Below are 27,132 nucleotides of genomic sequence, written 5' to 3'. Positions count from 1 at the left end.
CGTGTATATGTAGGTTTCTCCTTTTTATTAAAAAAATTATACATGCATATACAACTTGTCCCATGCATGAAACAAAATATAAAGAACACACACACACACACACCAAACACACACACACACACACACACACACACACACACACACACACACACACACACACACCTAAAGAGATAGCTAGTCAATCACCTATCTGAAAGATATAACAGATCAAATATGTCATTTGAACTGAATCATGGAAAGGAATCGTTTTGGTTTGCAGTTTAATCATGTGTTTTACCTTTATAATAAAGATAACCTAAAATAAAACACAATGGAATAATTTTTTATTTGTATAAAACTGATAAGATGTGAAAATCAGGGAATTAAACCCTAATGAAGACTTTCTGTTTTATCATGGCTTCTCTGTAGACTACTGCCCTTTAAAGCACAGTGTGTGTGTGTGTGTGTGTGTGTGTGTGTGTGGGGTGGGGGGTGGCTTGTGGGCTGTGTTCTAGTTGAAATACCCACGTAAGACGACGCTGAGTGAGGCGAAGTGAGTGAGTGCCGTTAGCAAACAGGCCGCTGCTCTAGAGAGCGGATGTCTGGGGCGTGGGAAAGAGAAAAGTGTCACAGTGTAGAAAACGAGCTCAGTTTCTGTATCTTCTTATAAACTTTTAAATCGTTTTAGCAGACATGAGTCAGGGAAAGGGAAAGTCAGCTCAGGAGACGCTTATTGAAATGAGTGAGACCGCTTCTCAGGGTGGTGAGTGTTACCCGCTTTTACTGTTTTTTCGAGACGTTTCGGTAACGGTGCTTTAGACAAGAAAGAATGATGAACTGCGCCTGATATCTAACTGTTGGGACGTGAATAAACTGCTTCACAAACACTTTATTTTGTGTAACTAATATCCATATATATATATATATATATATATATATATATATATATATATATATATATATATATATATATATATATATATATATATATATATGTATATTATTGGAAGTACTGTATGTAGGCCACAGCTGAAACTATCCATTAGAACGTTGTAGTCATGATGTTGGCGCATGTGGTTCATGGTTAAACAATACAAACGTGCCGCTGGAGAATCAAAACATGCTGAATGTTTAAAATATATTTCCTGAAGTATAAAGGTTGGGAATTGCCTCCGTGTTTAGATGATATTTTAGTAAATTAGACGTAGGCGTGTAGGTTAATAGACTAGGATATTGTGGATAACGGATTCTGTAAGAGAAATATGCTGAGAATGAGCGCTTTTTACAGACGTGCGCAACAAGTCATCAACTTGTGATTCAAAGTATGCCGGGGTTGAGTTTCCATTTCGAACCCTGTCTGCCCAAGATCTCAGTCTTTTTTAGGACGGTCTCTCTCTCTCTCTCTCTCTCTCTCTCTCTCTCTCTCTCTCTCTCAATCCCCCCCCCCTCTCTTTCTCTCCCCTCTCAATCTTTCTCTCTCTCTCTCTCTCTCTCTCTCTCTCTCTCTCTCTCTCTCTCTCTCTCTCAATCCCCCCCCCCTCTCTTTCTCTCCCCTCTCAATCTTTCTCTCGCTCTCTCTCTCTCTCTCTCTTTCTCTCTCTCTCTCTCGCTCTCTCTCTTTCTCTGGAAATACTCTGTCACACAGCTGTAGCTATATCAGTTGCTATTTCTTCGGCCAACCTCCTAGGCAAGCCCTTCTAAATAAACACAAAGCAAACACAATACTCGACTAAACCGAACAATACTGTTTACTGTCAACACTTTCCAGTACACATTAGTTAAAGGTTGTGATATTTCATCACCAGGGTTTTGGTCCTGTGTATCCAAAAGATTTGGACTATTAAAAATTATTAAGAATACTGATGCCATGACTTAGATTTCAGAGATTAGGTTAAGCTTTCCCATTTTGCATGCAGTGACACGTCAGATAATACAACAAAACATTATTGCTTAAGCATGTTTGCATTGCAATTATATAATTTCGAGTTGTTTGTATTTATCATCTTTATAGCCTATAAAGCGAAATAAATAATGGTTATTTTAAGACATGAGGTGACTGCTTGGGAAGTCAGTACATTGCACATCTTGATTTTATTTTTGCAGTTAAGAAGCTATAAAGATCATGACCTCTTGGCACTTGGAACTTCATCACCTCACCATTTAAATACAGACAATACTTTGCACTCTCTTATCACTGTTATCATAGGTGTAGATAGAGCTTTACATAACTGTTTTCAGGTCTTGCACAGTGGTTGCTGTGGTGATAGAAGGGGGTAGAGGAAAGGAAAAAAGAAAAAAGTCAGATTTGTGAAGACGTTTGCAACCAAAATATGATTCATTACTATTTTAATATCCAGCAAAAAAAGTTAATATAATTTTCAGACAATAAGGGTGGGGTTTGCAACAGCAGCAAAGACTTCCTGAATCCTGAAGCAATATGAAATATGAGGCTATTAGTGTTTAGAAAGGCCACCATGGTTTTTAGCCCCAGCAGAATTGTCCTCTGGTGGCTTATCCTCTGCCATCTCTGTATCATCCGTGACCTTGTAGGGTGTGTCACAGCCGGATTATGAAATACTAGCAGTTGTAAATTTTACAAATTATCTACAGGGACAAATCATTTTTTAACTTTCAGCTTAGTTTATGGTCGAAAGGATTATGTACTAGTCAGGCAACAATATGATCAAACTTATGGACATAAATTATGCAATTGCTGTTTAATTTGATTAAACTTGTTATACTGGTAAGCATAAAAGTATAAATAATTGGTGACATTTCAATAACTTCATCTTCAATGTGGGATACTTTGGATACTTTAAATTTTTTAAAGCAAACGGAGCTGTACTGGGTAAATAATAATAATATTAATAATAATAGCATTTATGTCAAACACAAGACTGATCCTTTCCTGTTATTTTTAGACAGATGCTCTATCTAATGATTCAAATTAGCATCGCTGCACTCTGCTCTTGCATCACTCTGTAGAATACAGAGAATGGTATTTGTCATGCATGTTAAAAAAAAAGGGCTGATTTGCTGCAGATTAGGCTAGTGTTTGAAAAGTCTTGTCTTCTTTGTTATATTGCTGTATATGTAATATGCAAACATTGTAGGACACTAAATGAATTGAATGGTATTAAAAATCTTTATTATTGGTATTAAAAATACCTGATAGAATGGAAAAAGTGGATATGCTTGATATAGACTTTCATTTACCTAGACACTTTTTATACTGTTTATACTGCATACTTTTTACAGCGATCGGTTAATATTAAGCATTAGAAAACAAGATGCAAGAATATAAAAAACACTATAATAAGTTTTTGTTGTAGTGGTGATTTAGTGGTTAAGGCTCTTGGTTACTGATTATAAGGTCAGGGGACAAGCCCCAGCATTGTTAAACTGCCACTGCTGGGCCCTTGAGCAAGGTGCTTATGCCTACCTGCTCCAGGGGAGTTGTACCATGGCTGACCCTGTGCTCTGACTTCAGCCCCTAATAACCTAGGATATGTGAAAATGACATTTTCTTTGGCATTAATAAAGTATTATTTAAAAAGGTTTCATGGCAGGGGTTTTTAATTATTATTTTGCTTTCCTCTGTTAATTAGTTTCCTCTATTTGGCGATGTGTATCCCAGGCTTTATATATATGCTGGGTATACATGCAATATATGCATGTGAATATTTGTATCATATGTGCAACTGTGTATGCATGTGTGTCCTGATTAGAGATATAAGGGAAGTAAACATCTTTCACAGGAGGGTGTGTTGATGTGATTAAAATGAAAAGTTTATTACCCTTCACAAACCATAAACTGTATTTTATTGTGTATAAGAGACATCATTATGCAGTATGCTGAATTGATTGTTCAGTGCGCATATCAAGCCAAGAAATACTTATCAAACAATATGATTTGCAGTATTCTAACACTGATTATATAGTTATAGAGTTTTCATAGTTACCATAACAGACATATTTGGTCAGTGTGACGTTTGAAGTAAAGGTGTGTTGTTTTAACACAGCTTATGTTTGCTTGCTTAAGTTTCTTTACACTGATGGCAGTTGAAGTCTTCAGGAGCTGAGAAGTAAGATCCGTGCTGTGCACTGACAAATCATGAAATTACTAAGAAATACAGTTTCAATTTACCCAAACCCTAACCACCTCTGTGGACAGTGTGTTTAAAATGTAAACAGAATTAAGTCCAAGACATATCTCGGCAATACTGACAAATAAAATATAGCATTTTCATTCACTCTTTTTGTAATGACAATTAATCAGACCAATGAAATGTGTAATACATCACACATATTTTAAGAGAATACAAGGATTTCTTCTCATCCAAGCAAAACTGGTTTCTGGTTATTGCAGTACCCTCATGAAAAGCATTTCCACAAACATCAAGTGTGATAGACATATGATATATGCATATCTGATGATGTGTGGGTGGTAACAAACTGTGAATTCTGGATAGTGTAAATAATGTAGAGCAGTAGTGTGCCAGAGGCCATTTTTCTTTTCTTTTTTTAAGTTTCATATACCAAATGAAAAAAGACCATGGACCTCTGATGACACATGTGTCATAACACTACCTTCTGATTAGTTGGCACCATTGGCATTGAGCTCTTGTTTCTTATCTAAAGTTTAGCTAGATAGACCTAGCTGTCTGATGTCCTCATCTGTACATTCTGCTCAATCTGATGTCCTCATTTGAACATTCAGCTCAAACTGTCAAGGTTCCAAATCATCAACCTCCAAAACGCACTGCTCCGATTATAGGTAGCTAACTTATAAAACCGAGTCTGATGTAACTGTCATTTTTCCATTATGTTAGCATTGGATTGATATGACATTGAAACGATTTTTATTATATATTGGAACCATTATCTCTTTTTGAGGTTCACACAAACATGAAAAGTCAACAAAAACTAAGAAATTCTTTAAAAAAAAAAGGAAAGTGCATGAACAGGGGGATGGTATATAGCACAACATTTTGTGGCTCCACTTACACATAAGTGTATGCACAATCTGTTTCCTATTCACAGTGTTGGTGAAATGTAATTATTTACAATTTCTTTATTTTAATATGTTTTTCACTGGCGGTGGAGACACAGATCAGGGTCATGTCAAGCAGCTGCCTAGATCTTGTTCTGTATAAATGTTAGAGACATGTGGAATCACACATGGAATATTTTTCCTCTTTTTACCTTGGCGTTCAGCCCCCTATTCGCTACTACACAAGTTAATCTTCCACATTTCAGTTTCAAGTTCCTGGTTTCATGTACGATTTTGGTATTTGCAGCTTCTCATATTACTGTCTTTGGTTGTGACTGTTTCTTGGGAGGGTTTGTCACAACACGACTAAGGTTCTACTGGCAATTATCGGTGATTGCTGTCAGAATGCTGCACTGAGAAATCCAGCAGGAAAAAAATTCCACTTGTGAGTTGTTAAGGTGTATGTGTGTAAATGCACTGGCTTGGTTCAATAGGGATTTCATATATGAGTAAATAAACAAAACAAAACAAAAACGCAGGGAAGCAGATTTTTATTTTAAGATAATTTGCCAGTTCCAAGGCATGTATAAGAATGATACATAGGCTGCAAAGAGAGCTTTTAAATGTATAAACTTTAAAATGTATAAAATTGCTTAATTTTTCTCCTCATTCGTTCGTCTTTAACTGTGATACAAATTCAGATTATATGGCACTAGCGGTTTCCAGGACACCCATTTTGCCTCTGTGTTCTGTGATCATTCGTCTTTGCTTGACAGCAGCTCCTCATAAACCCTGGCTTTGTCTAGAGTAAATTTACTGTTGCAAAAGAATGACCCTCCATAATATGGTCTGTAGTTACAGTAAGCTTTTGTTTCTTAGATACTTATTTTCCCCTGTTTTCTCATTTCTGCTTGTCATGGGTATATCATCTTTGAATAGGGATAGATATGATAGGGCTGTTTTATTTTAGTCTTTGTTTAATTTGAGCAGCTGCTTTTTATGATCATCACCTTTGCTTTTATTTACAGCAGGGCGTTCTAACAATTATACCACTCAGAGTATCAGAGGATAGTGGTTCCAGTGTTATTAGGTAGAAATTGCATAAAATGCTGTTTAATTTTCTTTACAAACTTGAAACATGATATAGATGAGTAAGACACAGGAAATGATGAATTTGAAAGAATGTTGTAAGCATCATGTGATAATTGGCTTTCTTTTTTCATAGAGGAGAACAATGGTTTCTTTCCCAATTCAGAGAGCGTGTCCCTCAAGCAACGTGATTCAAAGGTAAGTCATAAACACTCACACATGCAGTATGTTCTAAACATTCAACAGGTTATCACTTTATATATTTTATAAGCCAATGTCCCAGTTTGCACCAACAGGGGGACCTCAGGCATGTAGTTTGAATTTTAGCTTCAGGAAGTGCTGCTAAGTTTCACATCCTTTCATATGAATTTGCAAAATAGAGCTTCAACCAGATAGAGCTGCACATTGTATGCTTCAGTACTGTTAAGTATGAAACAAGGAAATAATGCACTAAACTTGCCTGCAGGACTCTCTACTCATATAATATTCTACTGAGTGGTATATAAACCTTTGGCAGGCTAGAAGTGATCATTATGGTAAACTAAATAAAAAATCTCTTATCATGTTTATCATGCTTGATCACTTTATTTATTATCTCTGGATATCATGATGACAACGTTTTCTGAAACCTTGACCAAATATAATATATGAGGTTTGAGCTTTAGCAAATGTTGCATATTTTTTCATTAATGTGCTCTGCCATGCAAAATAACCCACATCTTGGACTTGCCCATTATTTGAATATGAAAATCAGTATGGCTACCATTTCCATTATTTTTCCTAGCTCCCTGTCATTGCTTGGATGATCTTACTTTTCAGCGCAATACAAGACAAATACTTCGAAGAGCACAGACTCTATTTCGAGCAGTATTTAAGGAAGGATTTACCATTGTGTATAAAATTAGTTGTTCGGGAGTCTTTTTCCTTTTGTGCATTGCATACTGTATGTGAATTGCCTCCTCTGATTGGGAGGTACAATATGAAGAGGAAGTTCCTGTTTTTCTGTAGTTCATAATTAACCATTGACTGCCAAATCCTAAAATAATAAAAAAGTATCCATTAAAACACACAAGTGATATAATTAGTGTATTGTTATTCAAGCAGTTGGTATTTATATCATTTAAAGTCCATTATGCATTTTTTTTTATTTCATGCTTAATTTATCATTTCTTTTTTATAGCAGTTCATTCTTTCATTCCTGACTTCACTCAATCAGTTACACTGATTTTATTTTAGCTTACCCCAACATTGTATAATTTTTCTTCCTCAGTCTTTAGAAAGTCTTTGTTCAGAGTGCAATGGCTCTGTGTCTAAGAGCTCAAGTCACTCCTCAGAGTTTTTGTGTGATCAGTGTGAGAGAGAACACACTGAACCTGTCCAACATCTTTCAAGCTTTGCAGGGGTAAGAGGTGTGTGGTTTTGCTTGTTGTGTGATGTGTTGTGTAAGCGCTTGCTGTTCTCACACTAACATACAATTAAGCTTTGCAGTGCATAGTGTGCAGGCCTGTGTCAAAAAAGTGCAATTCAGAGTCAGTGGTTTGAAATAAATATCAGTTCAGTGTTACGGTAAATATGCTGTGAACTTTGCTGGATAAGTTGATTTAAAATGCTAGACTTGGTGCTCGACTGCTTTGAATGCATTTGTGGTGGAATGTGTGTTCACTGCCTAGTTTTAGTCTGTAGCACAGAGTGACATTTAGACTTGTATCTTGTGTTGTGATCCAGGACTGCAGTTGTCCCATTGATTGCTTGATGGGTCAGGACTGTTTTAGCAGTAAAAGTGGGACCAACTCAATATTAGGCAGATGGCCATAAAGTTATGCCTGGTCAGTGTATATAGCATGTAAGCATATACACAATAGTATGTAAGAGAATAGCAATATTTACTGACATTAATTATTATACCGTAGAAATACTGAGTTATAAAAGAAGAATGGGCAGGATTGTGCATTCACTAACTGTAAATTGATATGTTTCAACTAGCAGTAGGCTTCTGGAAGATCTAGAAGGGAACTGATATTTCTAAAGTAGTAATCTTTTTGGAAAACAAAGGATGGCTTACACAGTAAATCAGTTTCGTTTGTCAAAAGTCTTTACTTTTAATGCTGTGAAACTGACTGTGAAATTCCTGTGCATGCCCGAGTTTTGTCCTTGATTAGATATCTTACTCTTGGCATGCTTAAGAGACAGATAAGCAACTGATTTGGTGTTTCTCAACCTTATTCCTTCATCGTGCCGTGTATCATCACTGGGCTTCTTTTTGATATGTATCAGATTTCCTATGAACACATTCCCTCCTGCTTTTCCAGCACAACCCTATAAGATTGCTTAGACCGTGAAGGGCTGAAGATTGCAGAAATAAAACAGATTAACCTTACAGTTTTCGTGTGGTAGTTTGTGTTCAGGTTGTGCCCATTTCTGGTGCCAATACGTTGCTAACTATTTGTTATTGGCATAGGTATGAGTCATATAATCTTCCACTTTTATCACTGAAAGTTAAACAAAAACTTAAAAACCTAAAACCGTGCATAAATTAAGGTTGGCCTATAGTTACACAATTTTTCACCCTGACAATTTCTAGTTTCCGTTACACACCTAATATAGGAATGAGAAAATGTTAAAGATGAAGCAGTAAATTAGCTTCAATGTGCCTTATTTTACTGTAAGTGGTATACGTTAAAGCAGTATGTATGCATAAAGGTATGGTACTGTTATGCCTTACCATGTGTCTTCCTGTATTTTTTAAACTTCAGCTGGTTTCCCCACAGATCTGGAGGAAAAGAACTCTGTTTCTGAAGTATCGCTCCAGGGTACGCCACGGTAAAGAGGGTTGAATTGACTGGTGGTTGGCCAGAATGCTGAATGCTTTATTTGGCTTGTGTGTGAGATAAATATTGGGCTTGTTTGCTTCATAGCATGCAGTGTTGTTCTTGATTAATACATGAACATTTACATTTTAATTACACTGATTGCAAAAGATTGATTTACTATAATACATTTAAACTAATTGTTATATTTATTGAACTATAGCTATTCAGTAAAAGTCAATGAAAACATGAACTAGGATACAAGAATAAAAAAAAAAAAAACATGAAAGCTAAATATATACAAGTGCTCATCAGAGATGAGAAGGAACAGGTGTCAGTGATCATTGGCATGTTCATGTGACATGCAGGGGCTGATGAGAGACATAGTCCAGTGGCTTCCAATACACAAAAGTTTTTTTTGTAAGTATGATCAGAGGTGGGACAGATGTTCTTCACATAGCCAAAAGAGGGACAAATGTTCTCTGCAAAGCTAGAGGGGTGTCTGACATGCTTCATGAGGCAAAAGGTGGTGGCAATGTTCTCAACAGAACAATTAGGCAGTAACAGTTAAGCATGACAGACAGAGCTATGTCCTCATTAGTTGAGGGAAGGTGTAAAATGTTTTGGTTGACCAGCCCCTCTATAAAAAATTCCATGAAAAGCCACATAGATTCAGGTCACTCCAGGGTGGCTCATCCTTCACTGTTGCTCCTAAAGCCTTTCTAGGTTCGTCGCCAGTAGGAATTCCTGGATACCAAAGAAATTTTCTGCTACACCAATTGTTTAGGTTTTAAATTCTGTCACGTAATAATGAGAACGCGAATGCAAGTGCAGATCACTTATTAAATATATTGCAACAATACAAAATAAACTAAATGAAAACCAAACATGAAGAAATGACAAAGAACATAACCTGACATGGAAAACCATTAAAGAGAACAAACTAAGACAGTGAGTGCTGTTGAGTTGAGGCTGTGTACCAGTTCTATTCAAAAGACAGGTTTGAGTGATCAGTGAAGTGCAGGGGTTTATGGGTAGTCATGTGGCTCTTTGTATAATCTTAACCCATTTTCAGTCAATTTTAAGATATTGGGTATGTATTTCTACACAGAAAAGACTATAATGGCTTACATCATACTTTTAAAAGATAGTATTATGTTAAATACTTCATACTGTTTTTGTGTTCATGTAAATGAACTTTTTCAAACTTAACATTTTTCAGTTTAATTGCACATTACAGTATATTGTTTGCAGATACAGTTGAAATGACTATTGCAATTTTAACCTGAGTAAGGTCTTTTTTTTCGTATGGCTTATTGAGTGTTTAAACACTAAATTTCAATTGCTTAGTGAAGAATAACACAGGGGTGTCCAGTCATTTCCACAAAGGGCTGGTGTAGGTGCAGATTTTCATTCCAACCAAGCAAGGGGAACAACAAAGTCTATCTGTTTAAATCTAATGTTGATATGCTCATTATAAATCGCTATGGACCGGAGCCCTTGCTTGGTTGGTTGAAATGAAAACCTGAATGCACATTGGTCCTTTCTAGACACCCCTGGATAAACACAGATTAATAAACTCTGTCCCAAACAGCAGGAGACTTCTAAGCAAGGCTGTGATGAAATACACAAAAAGAGATTTATTTCCTCTTTAACACCACTTAAAGGTTTTAAATATGAATCCTTCATATTACAACACGCAGTATGAGCCGATATTACAAAACCTCTCATAAATGGTGGCTCATAATGCTTCACTAAATACAAAACAGAAACTCTCATTAGAAAAAAATGCTTAAATCGTAATAAAACATATTTATTTAGTGATCTGTGAACTGTGTGCTTGGGCTGTGCTCTGTGACCTCTAGGTCTGTTGTGATGAATCATTGTGTTGGAAAATATAAGAACACAACTGGCACACAAATTTCTAATTATGGAGTAGTCATTCCCTGTTATTTTTTTCACACATTCAGGTAGAAGGACTAGCAGGATCTAATGAGCGGCAACACACACACATGCACTGCACTTAAATCTGAATAGAGTATCATGCATTAGACCACACTTCAGTCCTCTCATCCTAAATACGGAGATCCTCCCTTCTCCTGATGATAAGCTCTCTTTAAACATGAAACAACTTCAGCATGCATTATTTACTGTACAAGTCTCTTATAGTGCCTCATTGCATAATTATTATGTGTCCGTTATTTGAAGAAGTTCTCCTGTGTGGCACAGGGTGGGGCATGTGGACTTAACTGCAGTTCTCTAAACTCCATATGGTGCCACTAACCTCCATACAGTATTATAGTTTAGCTTATGGTAGACTAAAAAAAAAAAATTTATGGAAATAGTTCAAAGGCTGTAGTTGCACAGCTTTGGCCAGTGATCCATCTGTGCATTTTTTTTTCTCCAAATTAAGACCTTTCCTGTGGTAATGTAAAATTAAGGGTGCTTTCTGACAAAAAGTGAGTTATAGTGATGCGTGCAATCTACAGTGTATAATTAGGTTAAATGAGAGTACTGGGGAGGAGTAGGGAAGGGAACACCCTTGTTGCTTACTCATCTAACAAGGGTGGATGGCTAATGTACATAAGGATTTGTTACACAAGCTGTGTGTGTGATGTTTTTTGGAGGGCCTACGCTGCTTTACTTCTTATTTAGCACAAAACTTCTTAGCCATTTTTTAGAAGGGGGAAAAAAAAAAAAAAAAAAAGCAAGTTTAAAATGTTTATTGTTGTGTAATCTATATAATGATGTGGTGAAAATATTCCTCTTGCTGTGTTGTCATTTTGAGTGCAAAACATATATTCCAATATAAATCCATTGTAATAAAAGGTATACACAGTACAAGCAATACTTCTTCTTTTGCTTTGTATAGATGATGTGAAATAATCTGAGACAATCTGTATTTTCTAAGCACATTTGGACATAGGGAAGATACACCGCCATTTCAATAATCCCCTTTGCATGTTCCTTCTTAGGCACAACATGTATTCAAATCTTGGGGTTAAATAATCCCCCAAGAAACATAAATCACTATTTAGAGAATAATGACCTCAACTTTCTGCGCTTGGCTACTTTCAAGGGTTTTCCCCACACAGTGTTGAAGTGTTTCCTTTATTTCTAGGTCAGTTACTAAAAAGAAGAACATAGATAATGTAATTTAATGGAAATAGTGTATATAATAGTGGTTATCTGCAGCAGAGAATGCTGTACCACACTGCTCTGCCTCCTGTTGGTGTACTTTTTCAAATCACAATCAGGGCAGTGGCCACTTTGCTTTGCCTGCATGTTGACGTCAATGACCAACCCCTTCTTTGGCTCTGCTGTGGATGACTGGGCAGGAGTGAGCTTGCTCTGCTCACACATGCTAAGTAAGTCAAATGGAATGCAGCAGATCTGTGTGTGTGTGAATGCAGCATTTAGGGGTGACTAGTCTTGGTGCTTTGACTGTAAGACAAGGGAGAAGAACGCGTACCGGTTAAATTCAATCTTGCAGCACTTATGTGATGAAGCGTCTTGTCGAGGAGACCGTCATGGAGGAGGTAAACTGCTTTCTACTGTCTTCCTCCCCTCCTCCATCCCCTAGAATCCTGTTTTCCTTCAGGCTGTGTGGAATGTGCATAGTAAATAAGATTATAGCAGGGATTGAGCTGACTAAGGGAAAGATTGTGTGTGTGTTTTGTTTATATAACTGTATCCTGGAAAGAATTAGCACAAGAAATAGATGAAAGATAATAGAGATGTGAGGTGAATATCATTACACTACTTTGCAGCCAGTTTGTTTAGTTATATACCGTATGTTCAGCAAGCTTGAAGAGAAACTTACAGGCATTGTGCATTCATAGCACTGGAGTGGATAGTGTATGGTGTACAGCTGCACTGTACAATTATATGCTATTTATAGCCTATGAGAAACAGCTGCAGAACAAAACATTGGATCCCTTCTTTTGCACTATATACTTAGAGAAATCTGAGCATGAAACAGTATAGTCTATAGTTCCAAGGTATTTTTCTAAAAGTGGGTTTGACTGTACAGTTTGACTTGCCGTTATGTCTAAACCAAATATGTTTTGTGTGTCTCAGCATCCAGGATGATTGAATTAATCAATAGAGTATAGGGTTCAGGCTGTGGTGTGATATAGTTTGATTAAATATAATTGTGTACCAGGTTTACTCCTGATGTATATTTTGATACTGGTTTCATGCTGCCATGCAATATTATTTTGGATCCAGGTGATAATGCATATTCATTTGCAGATAAAAAAAATATAGCTGCTTCTATTATAAAATGTTGTCTAAAGAAATACATGTGCATTTTCCAATAATTAGAAACCATGCTATTGTTAGAGAGTGGATAGCAACACCTTCTCCACTGTTGCTGACAGGCACAGTAATCTTTGATTAGGAGATACATACACATAGAATCATTAAGAGAGAGTGAAAGAGAAGAAGAAAAACACTCACTATGTTCTGAGAAAATACCTTTATAATTTACTATTAGCAAATAAATAAATTGATGCTGGAACAGGTAATGGCTCGTTAGTAACAATGAGCCATATAGTGGTTATATTATATATCAGCTTATGTACCGACTGATTACAGTGGAATGTTTAGTTACAGTCATAGATTTAGCGAATATATTAGTATGTTGATTTTTCTGTAGCAGCAGAAAGCATAAACAGTGTAACTCATTTGGAAGGAAAAAAGTGCTCATTTGTTTACTGTTGACATCCTCTGCTGATCTCAGGGTTCAGGAGACTTTCGTCACATAATTAAGTTGGAATTAAGGGAGTGTTTTACCCAGTCGTATGTCTGAGATCCAAAGTTACAACCTGTAGCTGAGTGCAGCATAACAACTTAACTGAAAGAGGCAGTATTTTTATTTACATTGTATTTAAATTGCTGGTGCTTTTTTTAGGTAAGTGAAAAGAAATGTTCAAAGTGTAATATCACTACATGAATTTTTAAGCTCAAAGTTTTAAAAGATGGCTTATATCTCCTGAAATATTTTATGCTAATCATATGAAGACCTATTTGGAAACCAGTATGCAATCCATGTACTGATGATATGTAGATTCAGAATAATAAATGTTGAATTAACCTGCTTGGTGTGCCAAATTGACCGTAATGTTCATTTATTGTTAATGACTAAAATCATCTCATACTAATAAAACAATTTGTGACTAACAGACAATTTGTGTTTGTATGCAGGTGGATAAACAACAACAAAGTAAAGACTCTGTTTACTTCAGAGATGGCGTTCGACGAATAGATTTTGTTCTTTCTTATGTTGATGAGAAAGATGGAGATAAAAAACAGGTGAGCCATACATGTTTTTGTAATTATTTTTATAAAGAATATTTTTATGTAAACACTCTCTCTCCCTGGCAACCATAGCATTACATCATGAATATTTAATTACAGAGGGGCCTCTAAGTGGGTGGGATTTATTAAGCATTATGTGAAAATTCAGTTCTCAAATTTGATGTGTTAGAGGGAGGAGAAAGGGCAAGTGTAAGCATCTTAGCAACTGTAACTAGGGCCAAATCGGTGGCTAGACAGCTGGGTTAGAACATATTCTAAATCTCAGGATGTTTCTCAGTATGTACTGGTTATTACCTACCGAAAAAGGTCCAAAGATTTACAATGGGTGAACCAGCAACAGGGTCATGGGCACTCAAGACTCACTGATACATCAAAGAGCATCAAAGCACAAATTAGTGAAATTCTTATTGCTGATCCCAGTTAGGGTTACATAGCAGTTCTAGAATTCTGGGATATGCTACACCCATTATTTTTCTTTTTTTAAGTGTGTTACTGTGAGTCCATTTGGAAATAATACAGAGTGTGACTATATTAACATCTTAGTTCAATCTTAAAATCCTTACCATATTTAATGACACAGGAAAGAAGGAAACAGTATGAAGCTAATCTGCAGAAAGCCGGGCTAGAGCTGGAGCTTGAAGACAAATCGGTGAGTATAAAATATGTCATGTATATTCCACATAATGCAAATATTACAGGCAATAAACTAGTTAGCTTGCTTGAAATAATAAATTCTATTTTATTATAACTTCATTTACTATATTTTCACTATATATAATATTCTATTGTATTAGCATTAGACAGTAGAACATGTAAATAAATAAAAAAGATACAGTAGATACAGTACAAGTGTTGATATGCTCTGTGGGCAGAGGTATTTGGACATTAGATATTAACATCCATATGTGATTGCTGACTATTCCTTTCTAAAATCATAGGTGTTAATATGGAGTTTATGTGTGCATATCTCAGTTTGTGTCAATCACGTTCTGAAACTGAAATAAGAGAAAAAACTGAATGATTTTAGGCTTGTGACTATGTAAATGCTTCAAGCCTTTGCTAATTAACAGTTATGTAGGAACTATTGTTATTCTTTTTATATGAAGCGGTTAGTAGCCATTTGACCTGGTTTGAATGATTGGTGTAGCAAATGTATAAGCATTATGTGGATTCTACTAAAAATGTATCCTACAATTTGCTAACCTGCCCACTTTAAATGAAAAGGATGATACTACAGCACCCGTAATCTTGTTGTGGCCACTGATTAAAAAATCAAAATAGTGTGCAGCTGCTTGTCCATAGAAACCCATCCATGAAGCTCCAGATGCACATGACTTGTGCTATTGTTGCATCCACAGGCAATTTTCATATGAGAACTGGCAATTTTGTGTGATGTGTGCTTCAGGACTTAAGATTTACCTTTATTCGTCCCACAGTGGGGAAATTTCTAGCACTTGACGATTTTGCTCTATCATTTTTTAACTAAATTTTTAGATTTTTTAAACTGGCAGTCATTAAAAGTGAACTCAAATAATTTTGGCCATGTAGTGTATGTTGTGTTGATATGATTTTATACAATGTTCCTATTCTGTATATTCTAAACACTCTGCATCACAGCTGGGATGGGCTGGCTCTTGTCCCTAGATCTTTCTTGTGTACTGTCACCCCCTGGTGACAAAAGAGAGAATTGTTTGGCAAAAACAGTCAAAAGATTTGGCAGATTTTAACTTAACTGTTTAAATACTAAGGAACATTTTAGCATTTGCCAAAAGTCCTTTTTTTGATCTGCTGAAGTGGGTTTGGTTGTTTTTAAAATGAGTGTAGATTCTTACAAGCAGTGACACAATAGGGTGCCTTATTTTGCCACTTTTATTTTGGAGCAAAATGTAATACCCGGCAAAAGTGGCCCACCCACATGGACATTACAGATATACATTTTTTTTTTCCAAATCAGATTATATCTTCTGTGAGAATTTTTGCCTGAAAATACCAAATTGTCATTAATTTTAGTTCGGTTAAAGCGACCATATTTTTGGGGTAAGATGTCACTTGCGATTAAAACTGACATTTAAGCCTCAAAATAGAAGTTATATGCCCCTGGGGAGGGCCAGGGATGCCTCCTCTGGGGGCCGAAAAAGGGGGCAAATTCAGTACAATTAAGCAGTTTTGTAGCCCTTTCAGTTCTCGTCTTTTCCTTTGCCTGGTGGCTCGTAGCGGTAGCAGAGCATTGTTGCATTGCACTGTGACCCCCCCAACTGTCCACCTCTACACTACACCAGCGCACTGGCAGGCAGAGACAAGCAGGACAAGCTTCGACTTGCGCCCCTGATGTTCTCACTATAGCTTTCCACGTTTGCATCACCACAAATCACACACGCCTCTTTTCTCTTCTTTTGTTTGCCGGTTTCAGTGGAACTCTTGGTTCCTCACTACTCAAGCACTGTATCGTTGACTTGTTTACTGAGCTTTTATTTCTTAACATTTGACAGCATTCCTGGCTGTGTGCTCTGGACTTTCTTTCAGTCAACAGAATGTCACTTTCGAAGTTCGTTCTTCGTGGTGTAAACCATTGCTCGATTATTTATGAAAACCCTAAGGATTTTGACAAAGTTAATCTCCCAACAAAGAAAGATGTTCTCCTTTGCTCTCTAGCAGTTCGTCAGCATATTGGCTTAGCGTCCCAAAGTAACAAGGAGCCAGCTTTTTCTTCTGTAGCCTGACAAGTTGCAATCAAGCTGGATGTTATTTGGGATAAAGCATCTATTCCAAGAGTAACACATAACAGAATAATTCAACTAATTACATGCTGCTGCAATGATGAATAAAGTTCTAAACCAGACATGGGCAAACTACAGCCTGCAGGCCGCACACAGCTCGTTGGGTTAATGAATCCGGCCTGCCGAACTTGACAAAATTCCATTAAAATAGGTACGGGTAAACCTTGTTCAAGTTACTTTTCTCCTGTAATGCCCACGTTTCCCCAAAAGATGTCGCACTTCAGCAACATTGACCTTGTTCGTGTGTATTACTCTCTTCTTCTCTTATGAGCCCTTCTGCAAAAATGAGCTTATCAAAGAAAAGAAAAGTGGATAGTGAGCGCCAAGTGTTTAATACAACAAAATATTTTTCACTGAAGTCAAAGGCTGTATGCCTAATATGCAAATAAACGGTCGCGGTTTTCAAAGAGTACAATATCAGCCGTCACTTTGCACTTTTCAACTGGTGTCCTGTCCCCTGTCACAAGACCCTGAAACCGCACCACAAGAAGTGCAATTGGAACTGATCCATCTTTAGTCTGACTCCGTCTTAAAGGAGAAGTTGAGCTCTCTTAAACTGACTGACTTTTATGCTTCATTTAACAAAGCAATGTTCCCAAACATCCGGAAGATGGCACAGAAGATGCTGACTTTGTTTGGTTCGACCTACATATGTAAGCAGACATTTAGCGTCATGAACATCAACAAAGCCCCTCACAGATCCAGGTTAACTGACCAACACCTCGGATCTATCCTGAGAATTGCCACAACAAAACTTACTCCAGACTTTGATGAACTGGCAAAATAAGGAGTTCAACAACACTGTTCCTACTGAAACTGAATGTGTTTTTCTGCTGTGTTTATTCAACTGAAATTTTATAAATTAATTATTAATTTAATTAATGCATTTGATAATGATAGGCATGCTTTGCTACATGTTACAGGCCAAATCTTAAATGTTATAATATATATATACATATATATATCTCCTGGCCCGGCCCCTCTGTCTGTGGCCTGTGAGTCAAAAAGTTTGCCCAGGAAACAGTAAAACAATAACTCAAAAAACAAAGGATGATCAATTGACATATTTTACAGAGCAGACCACAAAACTTTTTGACATAGTCTTCTGTAAATGTGCTGACTTTTCTGCATGTACTTGTACCAAGGACAAAGATTCATATTTAAATTAAAAATTAAAAAAGGTCTACAGAAGATGATCCAATTAAAAGCTTATACTTTGATGGTCGAAAGGATGAGACTAAAACTCACACAGGCATCGTTAGAGAAGAAGAACTCTTAATACGTTGGTCATGTCACACCATCCTCTGGCTCTGCACATGATGAGACCACTGCTATTTTTTAAAACATCATGAGCCAACTCAAAGGTGGCTTCGATGAGGTTAATGTTCTTGGTTGTGATGGAACGAACACCAATACTGGTTGGAAGGGTGGTATCCTTCGAAAATTAGAGGAATTAACAAGAAAACCCATGCAATGGGCTGTTCCTTTTGCATTTCAACGAACTGCCGTTACAAGCTCTTTTCACGCATATTGACGGCGCATGTTCAAGCCCCCATTCTTACACAGGTCCCATAGGTTCAATACTATCTGACTGTAAAAAGCTTCCAGTGATGTCATTTAAACCAATAAAACGTGACTTACCTTATCACAGTCCAGAAGAGCTCAGAAAACTCATAAGGACCTTTGGTACTAATATTGTTACACAGAAATTATTTCTTTTACATTTCACTCCGAAAAACAATTGGTAAAAATGAGGCACCCCAGTGACACACCAGGCTTAATTGAGCTCCTCAGTACAACCCCTTCAACTCTCAATTATTAGAAGGAATGTCCAGATCTTTTTGTAATTTTTTTGTGTTTTGGCCACGCTGTGTTAAAATGCTGATTATGTTTAAAACATTGGACTCTGTTGCTATTGTTTTATATTTCTTACCCTAACCCTGTGACACAGCTCTGCATAAATCTCCAAAATGTTATTGTTTCTAGGAATCTGAGGATGGGAAGACGTATTTCTTAAAGATCCATGTCCCATGGGAGGTGTTGGCCACCTATGCTAATGTTCTAAAGATTAAAGTGCCTTTCAAAGTCAATGACATCCCTGACAACAGTGAGATTCCTGCCTCCAGGCTCTTCACACTATTCCGCCTGCCTGATTCAGTCATACACCCTGAGCCAGACTACTTTACCGCCACCTTTAACAAGAGCAAGATTGATTTCTTCCTCATCGACAACAAAGATACCTTCTTTCCTAACTCCACACGCAACAGGATAGTAAGGGCCCCTACACGAAATAGATAATCTATTATGTTTAACTAGTGTTCTCTTACTTTTTGCTTATTTGATTTCATAATCTTTTAGTCTTTAATATTTATTCTTAACACCATTTTGGATCAGAAATTGAGTAAATAAATGAACAAAAACCATTAAGCTGACATGAAAATGTCTGCAGGTGTATTACATCCTCTCTCGGTGCCCTTACAATAAAGAAGATAAACTCAACAAGGACAAGAGAGGCATCAAACGGCTACTTAACAACGGGACCTACACTGCAGCCTTTCCTTTGCATGATGTAAGTCTCTTTCAAAGACCACAGAGTACCTCAGTACACACTGTGCTGCACTTTAATAATATCATAAGACTAGAAGTTTATTATTTAACACACTGTCATTACATGATTGCATTTAATCTGCTGAAGAAAAATCTGTATATTATGTTATTTAGTGCAGATACTGGACAAGGTCTCGAGACCCTAACTGTGAGAATGAGAGGTTTAGCCTCTACCAATACTGGGCTCACTTCCTTCGCTTCTACAAGGAGCAGCCACTCAATCTTATCCGGTGAGAGCACCAATGAGAAAAGCATGTCCATGTGCTATTGCCTTTTTTATTCAGCCCTTTTAAAACCATGCATGTTCTGTTCTGTAGGCGATACTATGGGGAAAAGATTGGGGTCTATTTTGCATGGCTGGGCTTCTACACAGAAATGCTGTTCTACGCTGCGCTGGTTGGACTTATCTGCTTCATTTATGGACTGGCGACCTATGATGAAGTTGTTTGGACGTGAGTGAGAAAGAGAGAAAGAATGTTTGTAGTAAAACAAAATAAAAGTACTAAAATATGCCATGTTTTATAGTAAAGAAGTCTGTGATGAAAACATTGGAGGACAGATTGTTATGTGCCCTCTTTGTGATAAGAAATGTGGCTATTGGAAGCTTAACAGTACCTGCAACTCCACCTGGGCAAGTGGCACGATTATTATAATTATTTTATTTGTAATATTTCTCTAGTGAGAACATTAGATTAAAATTACCTTTTTTATTTTTTGATAGCAATCGCATCTTTTTGACAACACAGCGACAGTGTTCTTTGCTATATTTATGGGTATATGGGGTAAGTCATGGTTATAACTATTTCTCTTGATTTTTTTTTTTTTGCTGTCACCACCATAAGAAAATTGTTTGGTAATAACAAGATCAAAAACATTGTCAGAACTCATCCCTTGATGAGCATTTATTGATGTGCTGGCTTTTTATGCAGTGACTCTGTTCCTGGAGTTTTGGAAGCGGCGACAAGCTAAGTTGAAGTACGAGTGGGACCTGGTGGACTTTGAGGAGGAGCAGCAGCGGCTGCAGCTAAGGCCTGAGTATGAGACCAAATGCACCAGTCGGCGGATAAACCATGTGACGCAGGTATATTTCATTTCACATGATAAGCAATGACATTTCTATAAGTACTTGATTGTTATTATTAATATTATGATTATTATGGTTCAAACTAAATTTTTATGTTCACTGTGCCTACATGGGTTTCCTCTGAGTTCTCAGTTTTTTTCGTGTCGATGTCCAAAAACATGCCAGTAGGTGGATTATTTCGAAGATACAGTATATTGGCACAAGGTTAACGCATGTATGCGTGGTGCCATATGAGGGACTGATCCCCCATACAGGGTATATTACAGTCTCATGCCCAGTGTTCCTGGAATGGCTCTGGATCTACCATGAACCTGACCAGAACAAGAGCCTTTACTACTTTAATATTTTGACTGACTCATACGATTTGAAATCTCAAGCTTTCTTTTGTATATTAGATCTCCCCTGAATTATTTTTGTATGTAATATACTAATGTCCCTTATTTTAGTTATAAATTAATGGAAAAGTTCTTGGGTCAATGGGTGCATAGTCTGGTATAATGTACCATGGTGTTTCTGTAAGTTGGATCATATGGTAAACAAAAGCTGCTTCAATCAGTTTACTCCTGTTCTCTTTAGGAGTTGGAGTGGGTTATACCCCAAACACTTAGTGGTTTTTTAGGCACGGTCATCTTGTGCTGGTCCACTGTAGTCCTGTGGGTAAGATTTACACAAGATGAACAAAAGGCTTGTTCTTTTATGTGTTTGATTGCTTTTTAAGTGCATATGCACTGAGTTTAGAGTGTAATGGGGACATCTACCCTGTAGCTATACTCACTAGCTTTTATTATAAATTGCACAAACTTGTACACAAGTAATCACTTATTTTGCTTTTAGTAGCCACCTTTTAACACATTAATTGCTGGAAAGGACTGAACAGCAATCATTTGTACATTTGGGCGGTAAAATATTAAACATAAAAAATTATATTAACAGCACGTGTGTGTATATATATATATATATATATATATATATATATATATATATATATACATATATATATATATATATATATATTTCTTATATATGCAACTACATTACTGAAATGTAGTACAATTGTGGTATCTTTATACAAAACAAAAGCAACTAATTAATTTAGGATAAACCTTTTCTTAAAAACATTTATGTAAAATAATGGATTTTTTTTACTTTTAATGTCAGAATGTCTTATATAGGTTATATATAATTTATCTGTTGTAGTACAGACATAACATTATACACTTATTTGTCATTTTATCATTTGTTATTTATCAAAGTTGCTGGTAAGGATATATACAAGTTAGGCATTGGTAATAAGCAGACAGAGCTTGTGTTGATTTAAATAGGTTTAAATGTAATACTAGTTTTTGCAGTCAAGCTTTATTGTAAGAGTTCTTTGTGATTCAAAACCACAGTAAATCCTGAAACATGTTCTGTAATGTATGTGAGTAAGCTACAGGAGAGAAGACCTTCAAGCGCCTCTGGCATCTGTTTGCTGGGGATAACACATGCCTGTCTAGTTGTGTGCTCATAATAGTTGCTATTTGCTAACTGCTTTGTTCCTTGCTGTGCTTGCATGTTATATAGGAGATGGAGCCTTACTTACCCGTAACAAGCAAATGTGCTCGCTCCCTCCTGTCTGGGGCCACCGTGTTGTTCTGGGTGAGCATAACAAGTATCGTTAACATCAGTTGTTTAATTGTCAGCACCACTAAAGAAAATATAATGCCATTTCTGAATCTGAAAATGTTAGTTTATGTTAAAATTTAAATAAATGATTATTAATAAAATTATTCAAACCCTTTGGAATATTTTGTGTGCCAGCATGGACAGTGAGCAACAGCAAAATGAAAATATTGAAAGAGTGGAAGTAAAAAAGTTATGGATAAAGATCTTTACGCCTCTGAACGCATGGTTTGAGTTGCATGCAGTGGTGTGATACAAATATTTTAACTAGAGTATGTTGTTTATTAGAGCTTATAGCCAGTATTTACTATATTAAAGTAATTTCTGTTTAAATGTTGTAATAGTTTATTTTAAATAATAATTTTCGTTCTCTGCTTCTTCATGGTTCTTCTTCTATAAAGATCTCTCTAATCATAGCGAGTATAATCGGAGTGATAGCATATCGGCTGGCTGTGTTTGCTGCTCTGGCTAGTATTATGAAGGACAGTCCAACCAATAAGATGGAATTGGTGGGCTCACTTATCACCCCACAGCTGGCCACATCTGTTACAGCCTCCTGCATCAATTTCGTAATTATCATGATACTTAACTTCCTGTATGAGCGTGTGGCCATCTGGATAACAGACATGGGTAAGTTATAGACAAGCTCATTATTCTGCTTTGAGCTTTAATAGGTGTTATGATGAAGCACAGATTTCTCTGATTGTTTAGTATGATGCATGATCCATAGATCGTTTGATTTCGTTGCAGTTGGTGATTTTTTTTGTAAATTAGAAGTTTTGTTTATCTGCTAGCATGATTAGGACGGCACAAAAAAAGGAATTTAAATTTTTATCTTCATTTCACAATAGAATCACATTTAAGACCAGTTGATAAATCATGCTTGTAATCGTTATGTCTTGTGTTATCTCTCTGCAGAAATCCCCAAAACTCACCTCGAGTATGAAAACAAACTTACAATCAAGATGTTCCTCTTCCAGTTTGTTAACTACTATTCCTCCTGCTTCTACGTGGCCTTTTTTAAAGGAAAGTTTGTGGGCTACCCTGGCAAATACGCGTACATGTTCAGTGAGTGGACTAGCCTGCGTAATGAAGAGGTACAATTAAGTTTTTTTTTTTTTTTTCAAGTATGCCTGCTTTGTTTAGTCTAATAATACTAATAATTGTAGCTTTCTCTGTAGTGTGACCCTGGTGGTTGTTTGATTGAGTTAACGACCCAGCTTGTAATAGTGATGGCTGGCAAACAAGTGTGGGGGAACATCCAGGAGGCATTAGTTCCGTAAGTAACTTGTTACAAAATACTACTGAACAGGAATATGCCACAGTGTTTTTATTTTTTGTTTTTGTAAGAAGTTTAGTTTTGTTGACTGAGTACTGAGAACTAATTACTGAGTAATTGTTCATTGGTTATTATATAGCCAGAAATTACAGTAAATGGATTAATGAAATAAAGGTTATGTGTTTCTGTGTGTAGCTGGCTGCAGAACTGGTGGAGCAGCAGGAGTGCTCGCAGTCACCCAGAGAGTCTGTACAGTCGCTGGGAGCAGGATTATGATCTGCAGAACTTCAGTCAGTTTGGTCTATTCTACGAGTACCTGGAAATGGGTGAGTTGCATGTGTTCTGTGATAGACTTAGTACATTAGTACAAATTTCTCTTGTAATTAAGTTTACAGACAGAGAGTGCTGCTGTGTTAAAACCATTTGTTATTACTACATCTGTACAGTTGATCATTTTTCTCTCTCTCTCTCTCTCTCTCTCTCTCTCTCTCTCTCTCTCTCTCTCTCTCTCTCTCTCTCTCTCTCTCTATTTCTTCCTCCAGTTATTCAATTTGGTTTTATCACACTGTTTGTGGCCTCCTTTCCGTTGGCTCCTCTCTTGGCTCTTATTAATAATATTCTGGAGGTGCGTGTGGATGCATGGAAGTTAACCACACAGTTCCGGAGACCTGTAGCAGCGAAAGCCCATAGCATCGGTGCCTGGGACGAGATCCTAAATATGATTGCCGTGTTCTCTGTAGTAACCAATGTAAGAATATATCTCTTAACTCGTCTGACTGGTCTGGTTTAGCTGCAATGCAAAATCACCTGAAGAGCTTTCTTTTTTTTTTTTTACTTGCACACATTTTTTTAGTGTGTTAACAGGTTATCTCTCTTGTATCACAGCAACCAATGCAGTTTGTAGAATACAGTAAACTGGAAGGCTGTCATTTATATTTCCACTACCTTATTTGTTTTTTCCTGATCAGGCATTCATTGTGGCATTTACCTCTGAAATGATTCCTCGCCTGGTGTATCTATACACAAAAAGCCCAGGAAATCAGCTGTCTATGGAGGGCTACATAAACGACAGCCTATCCATCTTCAACATCTCACAGATTCCGCTTCAAAACCGTCCTGATGATGGTGAAAATCCTGCCTGGTTTAACAGCTCTGTGATCACCACCTGCAGGTTTGTGTGTCTTTTCTGTACACATATGTTTTTTTCAAATGGAAACATATGCACTCTTTACATTTGAATGCAAAAATGAGTTTCAGAATTTATAAAATGTAACGTTGTGAATATGACGTGTGTAGGTACAGAGATTACCGCTACCCCCCAGGCGACAAAAATGAATATACCCACAACATGCAGTTCTGGCATATCCTGGCAGCTAAAATGGCTTTTATTATTATTATGGAGGTAGGTCTTTTTCACTGTGTTTGTTGTTCTGTCACTATACATTTACAGTCTCTGTTTGCTAGTCATACGATTAAACCTTTCATTAATCTTTATCATTGTCTTTCTCAGCATGTTGTGTTTGTGGTGAAGTTCTTCGTGGCATGGCTGATTCCGGATGTGCCGTCTGATGTCAAGGCTCGGATAAAGAGGGAACGTTATCTGGTCCAGGAGTACCTGCACAACTATGAGGTAGAGAAGCTCAAACTGCAGTTGAGTCAGAACCAAAATGGAGCCCAGTGCATCTGTCCCGAAATAACTGCAACTGTGAAACACGAGGTGCTATCTGAGTGCCTTACCTAGCCTGGGCTACATTCCACTTTCCCTCATCACAAACTTTATTAAAAAGTTATAAGCGACTTACCTCACCTAGGCAACAACCTTTTCAAGCTCTGTCAGCTACCAGTTAGGATCAGTTCTATTCTACCCATATTCGTTTGGACATCACTATCCTACATCCAGTCCTAAATTTGCATTTGATAAAAAAGACATGTTGAGACAATATTTTTCTGTGGCCTGTGGAGCTGGTCAATCTTTTTTTACAACATATATTGTTGCCACTTTGATCACTCTGCCCTAGCTCATTATTACAGTTCTTCATTTAGAAACAATTAGTCAAGCGTTGGGCTTCCCCGGTTCCCCTCATTTTTGTTTATTTAAACAGTATATGACTGTAATACATCTTAGGCATCCAAAGAGAATAAGCCTTATTGACACTTGGTGTTTATTACATTTCCTGTGAGATAAATATGTATGTTATAGTACCAGTAAGAGATGCCTCTTGCCTTCTGATAAGCAAATTCATGGTGAAAGAGCATTAAGATTTATCGAGAAATATATTTTTATTCCATAATTTATCATCTTTTACTGTCTCCATATCTCTCTATATATAGACTAATATCACTAAATGTCAATTTACTAAACATTACATAGTGTTTTCCTGCTGCCCCTATGCAAATCAAATTAATATGCAACTTCAGGCAGGTAACTTCATCAGTGCAGTCACAGTTTGTTTACAGTGATAGCTTAGCTGATGACAGTGGAAGTCAATCACATATCCTATATACCAAAAAAAATTCCAAACAAAGCCTTCTATTGCAAAGTTGAAGTGTGAGTATGATGATTGAGTAAGCATCATTTAATGCATGACTGAAAGGGAAGACAGGTCATGCTAATGGATTTTAATGTGCCTTTATTTATCTACACGTTTATTCCTCTGAAGGAAAGTCTAGCTGTAGTCATGGGGACACTGTGACAGTCTTTGTTCTGTTCCATTTTGTTTTTGTTCATGTTATGGGTGAGGAAAATGTGAGGATTTTTTGCACAGAGCACTTATTGAGGAAGGAATCTGTTCATTTAAGTATGTCAGTGTGATTATTGTATTTACACTACAGTATCAGTGTTCTAATCAAGATGATGTGTGGAAGAGATTAGGTCATGTGAATTGCTGTAAATGCTTTGACAACCACAACCTGTAATTTATTTTCAGATCCCTTAAATGCATTGTAGCATGATAAATAAAAACATTTATGTTTTTATGTTTATGGAAAAAAGATGCCTAAAATTACCAAAGTACACATCTTTTACAAATGCGTATAGAGAGACGAATAAATCAGGTGTCATGTTTTATTTTTTTTGTTTTCAATTCTTGTTGATTTGATTTCTGAAGATGTTACTATTTATATTGTGATCTGTTTTTTAATTTTGTTCTTCTGTCTTCTGTGTTATAGATACATACAGTATATCTAAGAACACAGAATTCTAGGAGCCATAGACACTAGAAGTCATGCTTTAGAAATAGCTATATTTGCCTTAAAATTGTCTGATTTAAATATATAACTGTAGTTCACATTCAGTGCTTTATCATTTCATCAACTTGTACCTTTTTTTGACTGACAGCTTGTGATTATTGTATCGCAACAAGTGTTGCATCATGTACTACAAAGATTATATAATGCTGGTTCTGAATGCTGGTGCAGTCATCAAATTGTTATTGATTCTGTATACATGAATACCATTTAAAATAAAATAAAGAAAAAACTAATTACAACTTTTAACTTTCTTGTGTCAAAATATTTTAATTTATTATTATTTT

The 27,132-nt window shown here is 36.6% G+C and overlaps 1 protein-coding gene across 9 annotated transcripts; it reads left to right on the top strand.

The window, feature by feature from the left end:
• The first annotated feature begins 461 nt into the window (after nt 1–461).
• Nucleotides 462–25,901, top strand: ano5a (anoctamin 5a). Of its 9 annotated transcripts, none has more exons than XM_083547301.1 (22): nt 510–742; nt 6,198–6,259; nt 7,332–7,463; nt 8,830–8,871; nt 14,077–14,184; nt 14,771–14,839; nt 18,954–19,238; nt 19,417–19,536; nt 19,689–19,804; nt 19,892–20,026; nt 20,100–20,205; nt 20,296–20,356; nt 20,504–20,655; nt 21,235–21,315; nt 22,722–22,950; nt 23,239–23,417; nt 23,502–23,599; nt 23,795–23,925; nt 24,142–24,347; nt 24,568–24,770; nt 24,896–25,001; nt 25,110–25,901. In XM_083547301.1, exons 1-22 carry the CDS (start codon nt 673–675, stop codon nt 25,338–25,340), a joined length of 2,922 nt encoding a protein of 973 aa, XP_083403427.1. In that variant the 5' UTR covers nt 510–672; the 3' UTR covers nt 25,341–25,901. The 9 variants fall into 9 exon arrangements, with proteins under 9 accessions (XP_083403430.1, XP_083403429.1, XP_083403427.1 ...); XM_083547299.1 differs by having other exon boundaries at nt 8,815–8,871; XM_083547302.1 differs by lacking the exon at nt 21,235–21,315 and adding an exon at nt 22,222–22,296 and having other exon boundaries at nt 511–742.
• Nucleotides 25,902–27,132: the final 1,231 nt, after the last annotated feature.

The sequence above is a fragment of the Silurus aristotelis genome (genome assembly GCF_946808225.1).
Source record: "Silurus aristotelis genome assembly, chromosome: 7".
NCBI lineage: Eukaryota > Metazoa > Chordata > Actinopteri > Siluriformes > Siluridae > Silurus > Silurus aristotelis.
The sequence above is the reverse complement of the archived record's forward strand: the minus strand, read 5'-3'. Positions and strand labels throughout refer to the sequence as shown.

Bases quoted from the DNA above. Each gene is read 5' to 3' on its own strand.
- ano5a (XM_083547299.1), top strand. From the start codon at position 673: ATGAGTCAGGGAAAGGGAAAGTCAGCTCAGGAGACGCTTATTGAAATG. The intron at 14,840-18,953 runs GTGAGTATAAAA...TATTGTTTCTAG, and splicing joins TGGAGCTTGAAGACAAATCG to GAATCTGAGGATGGGAAGAC. The intron at 19,239-19,416 runs GTAAGGGCCCCT...AAATGTCTGCAG, and splicing joins ACTCCACACGCAACAGGATA to GTGTATTACATCCTCTCTCG.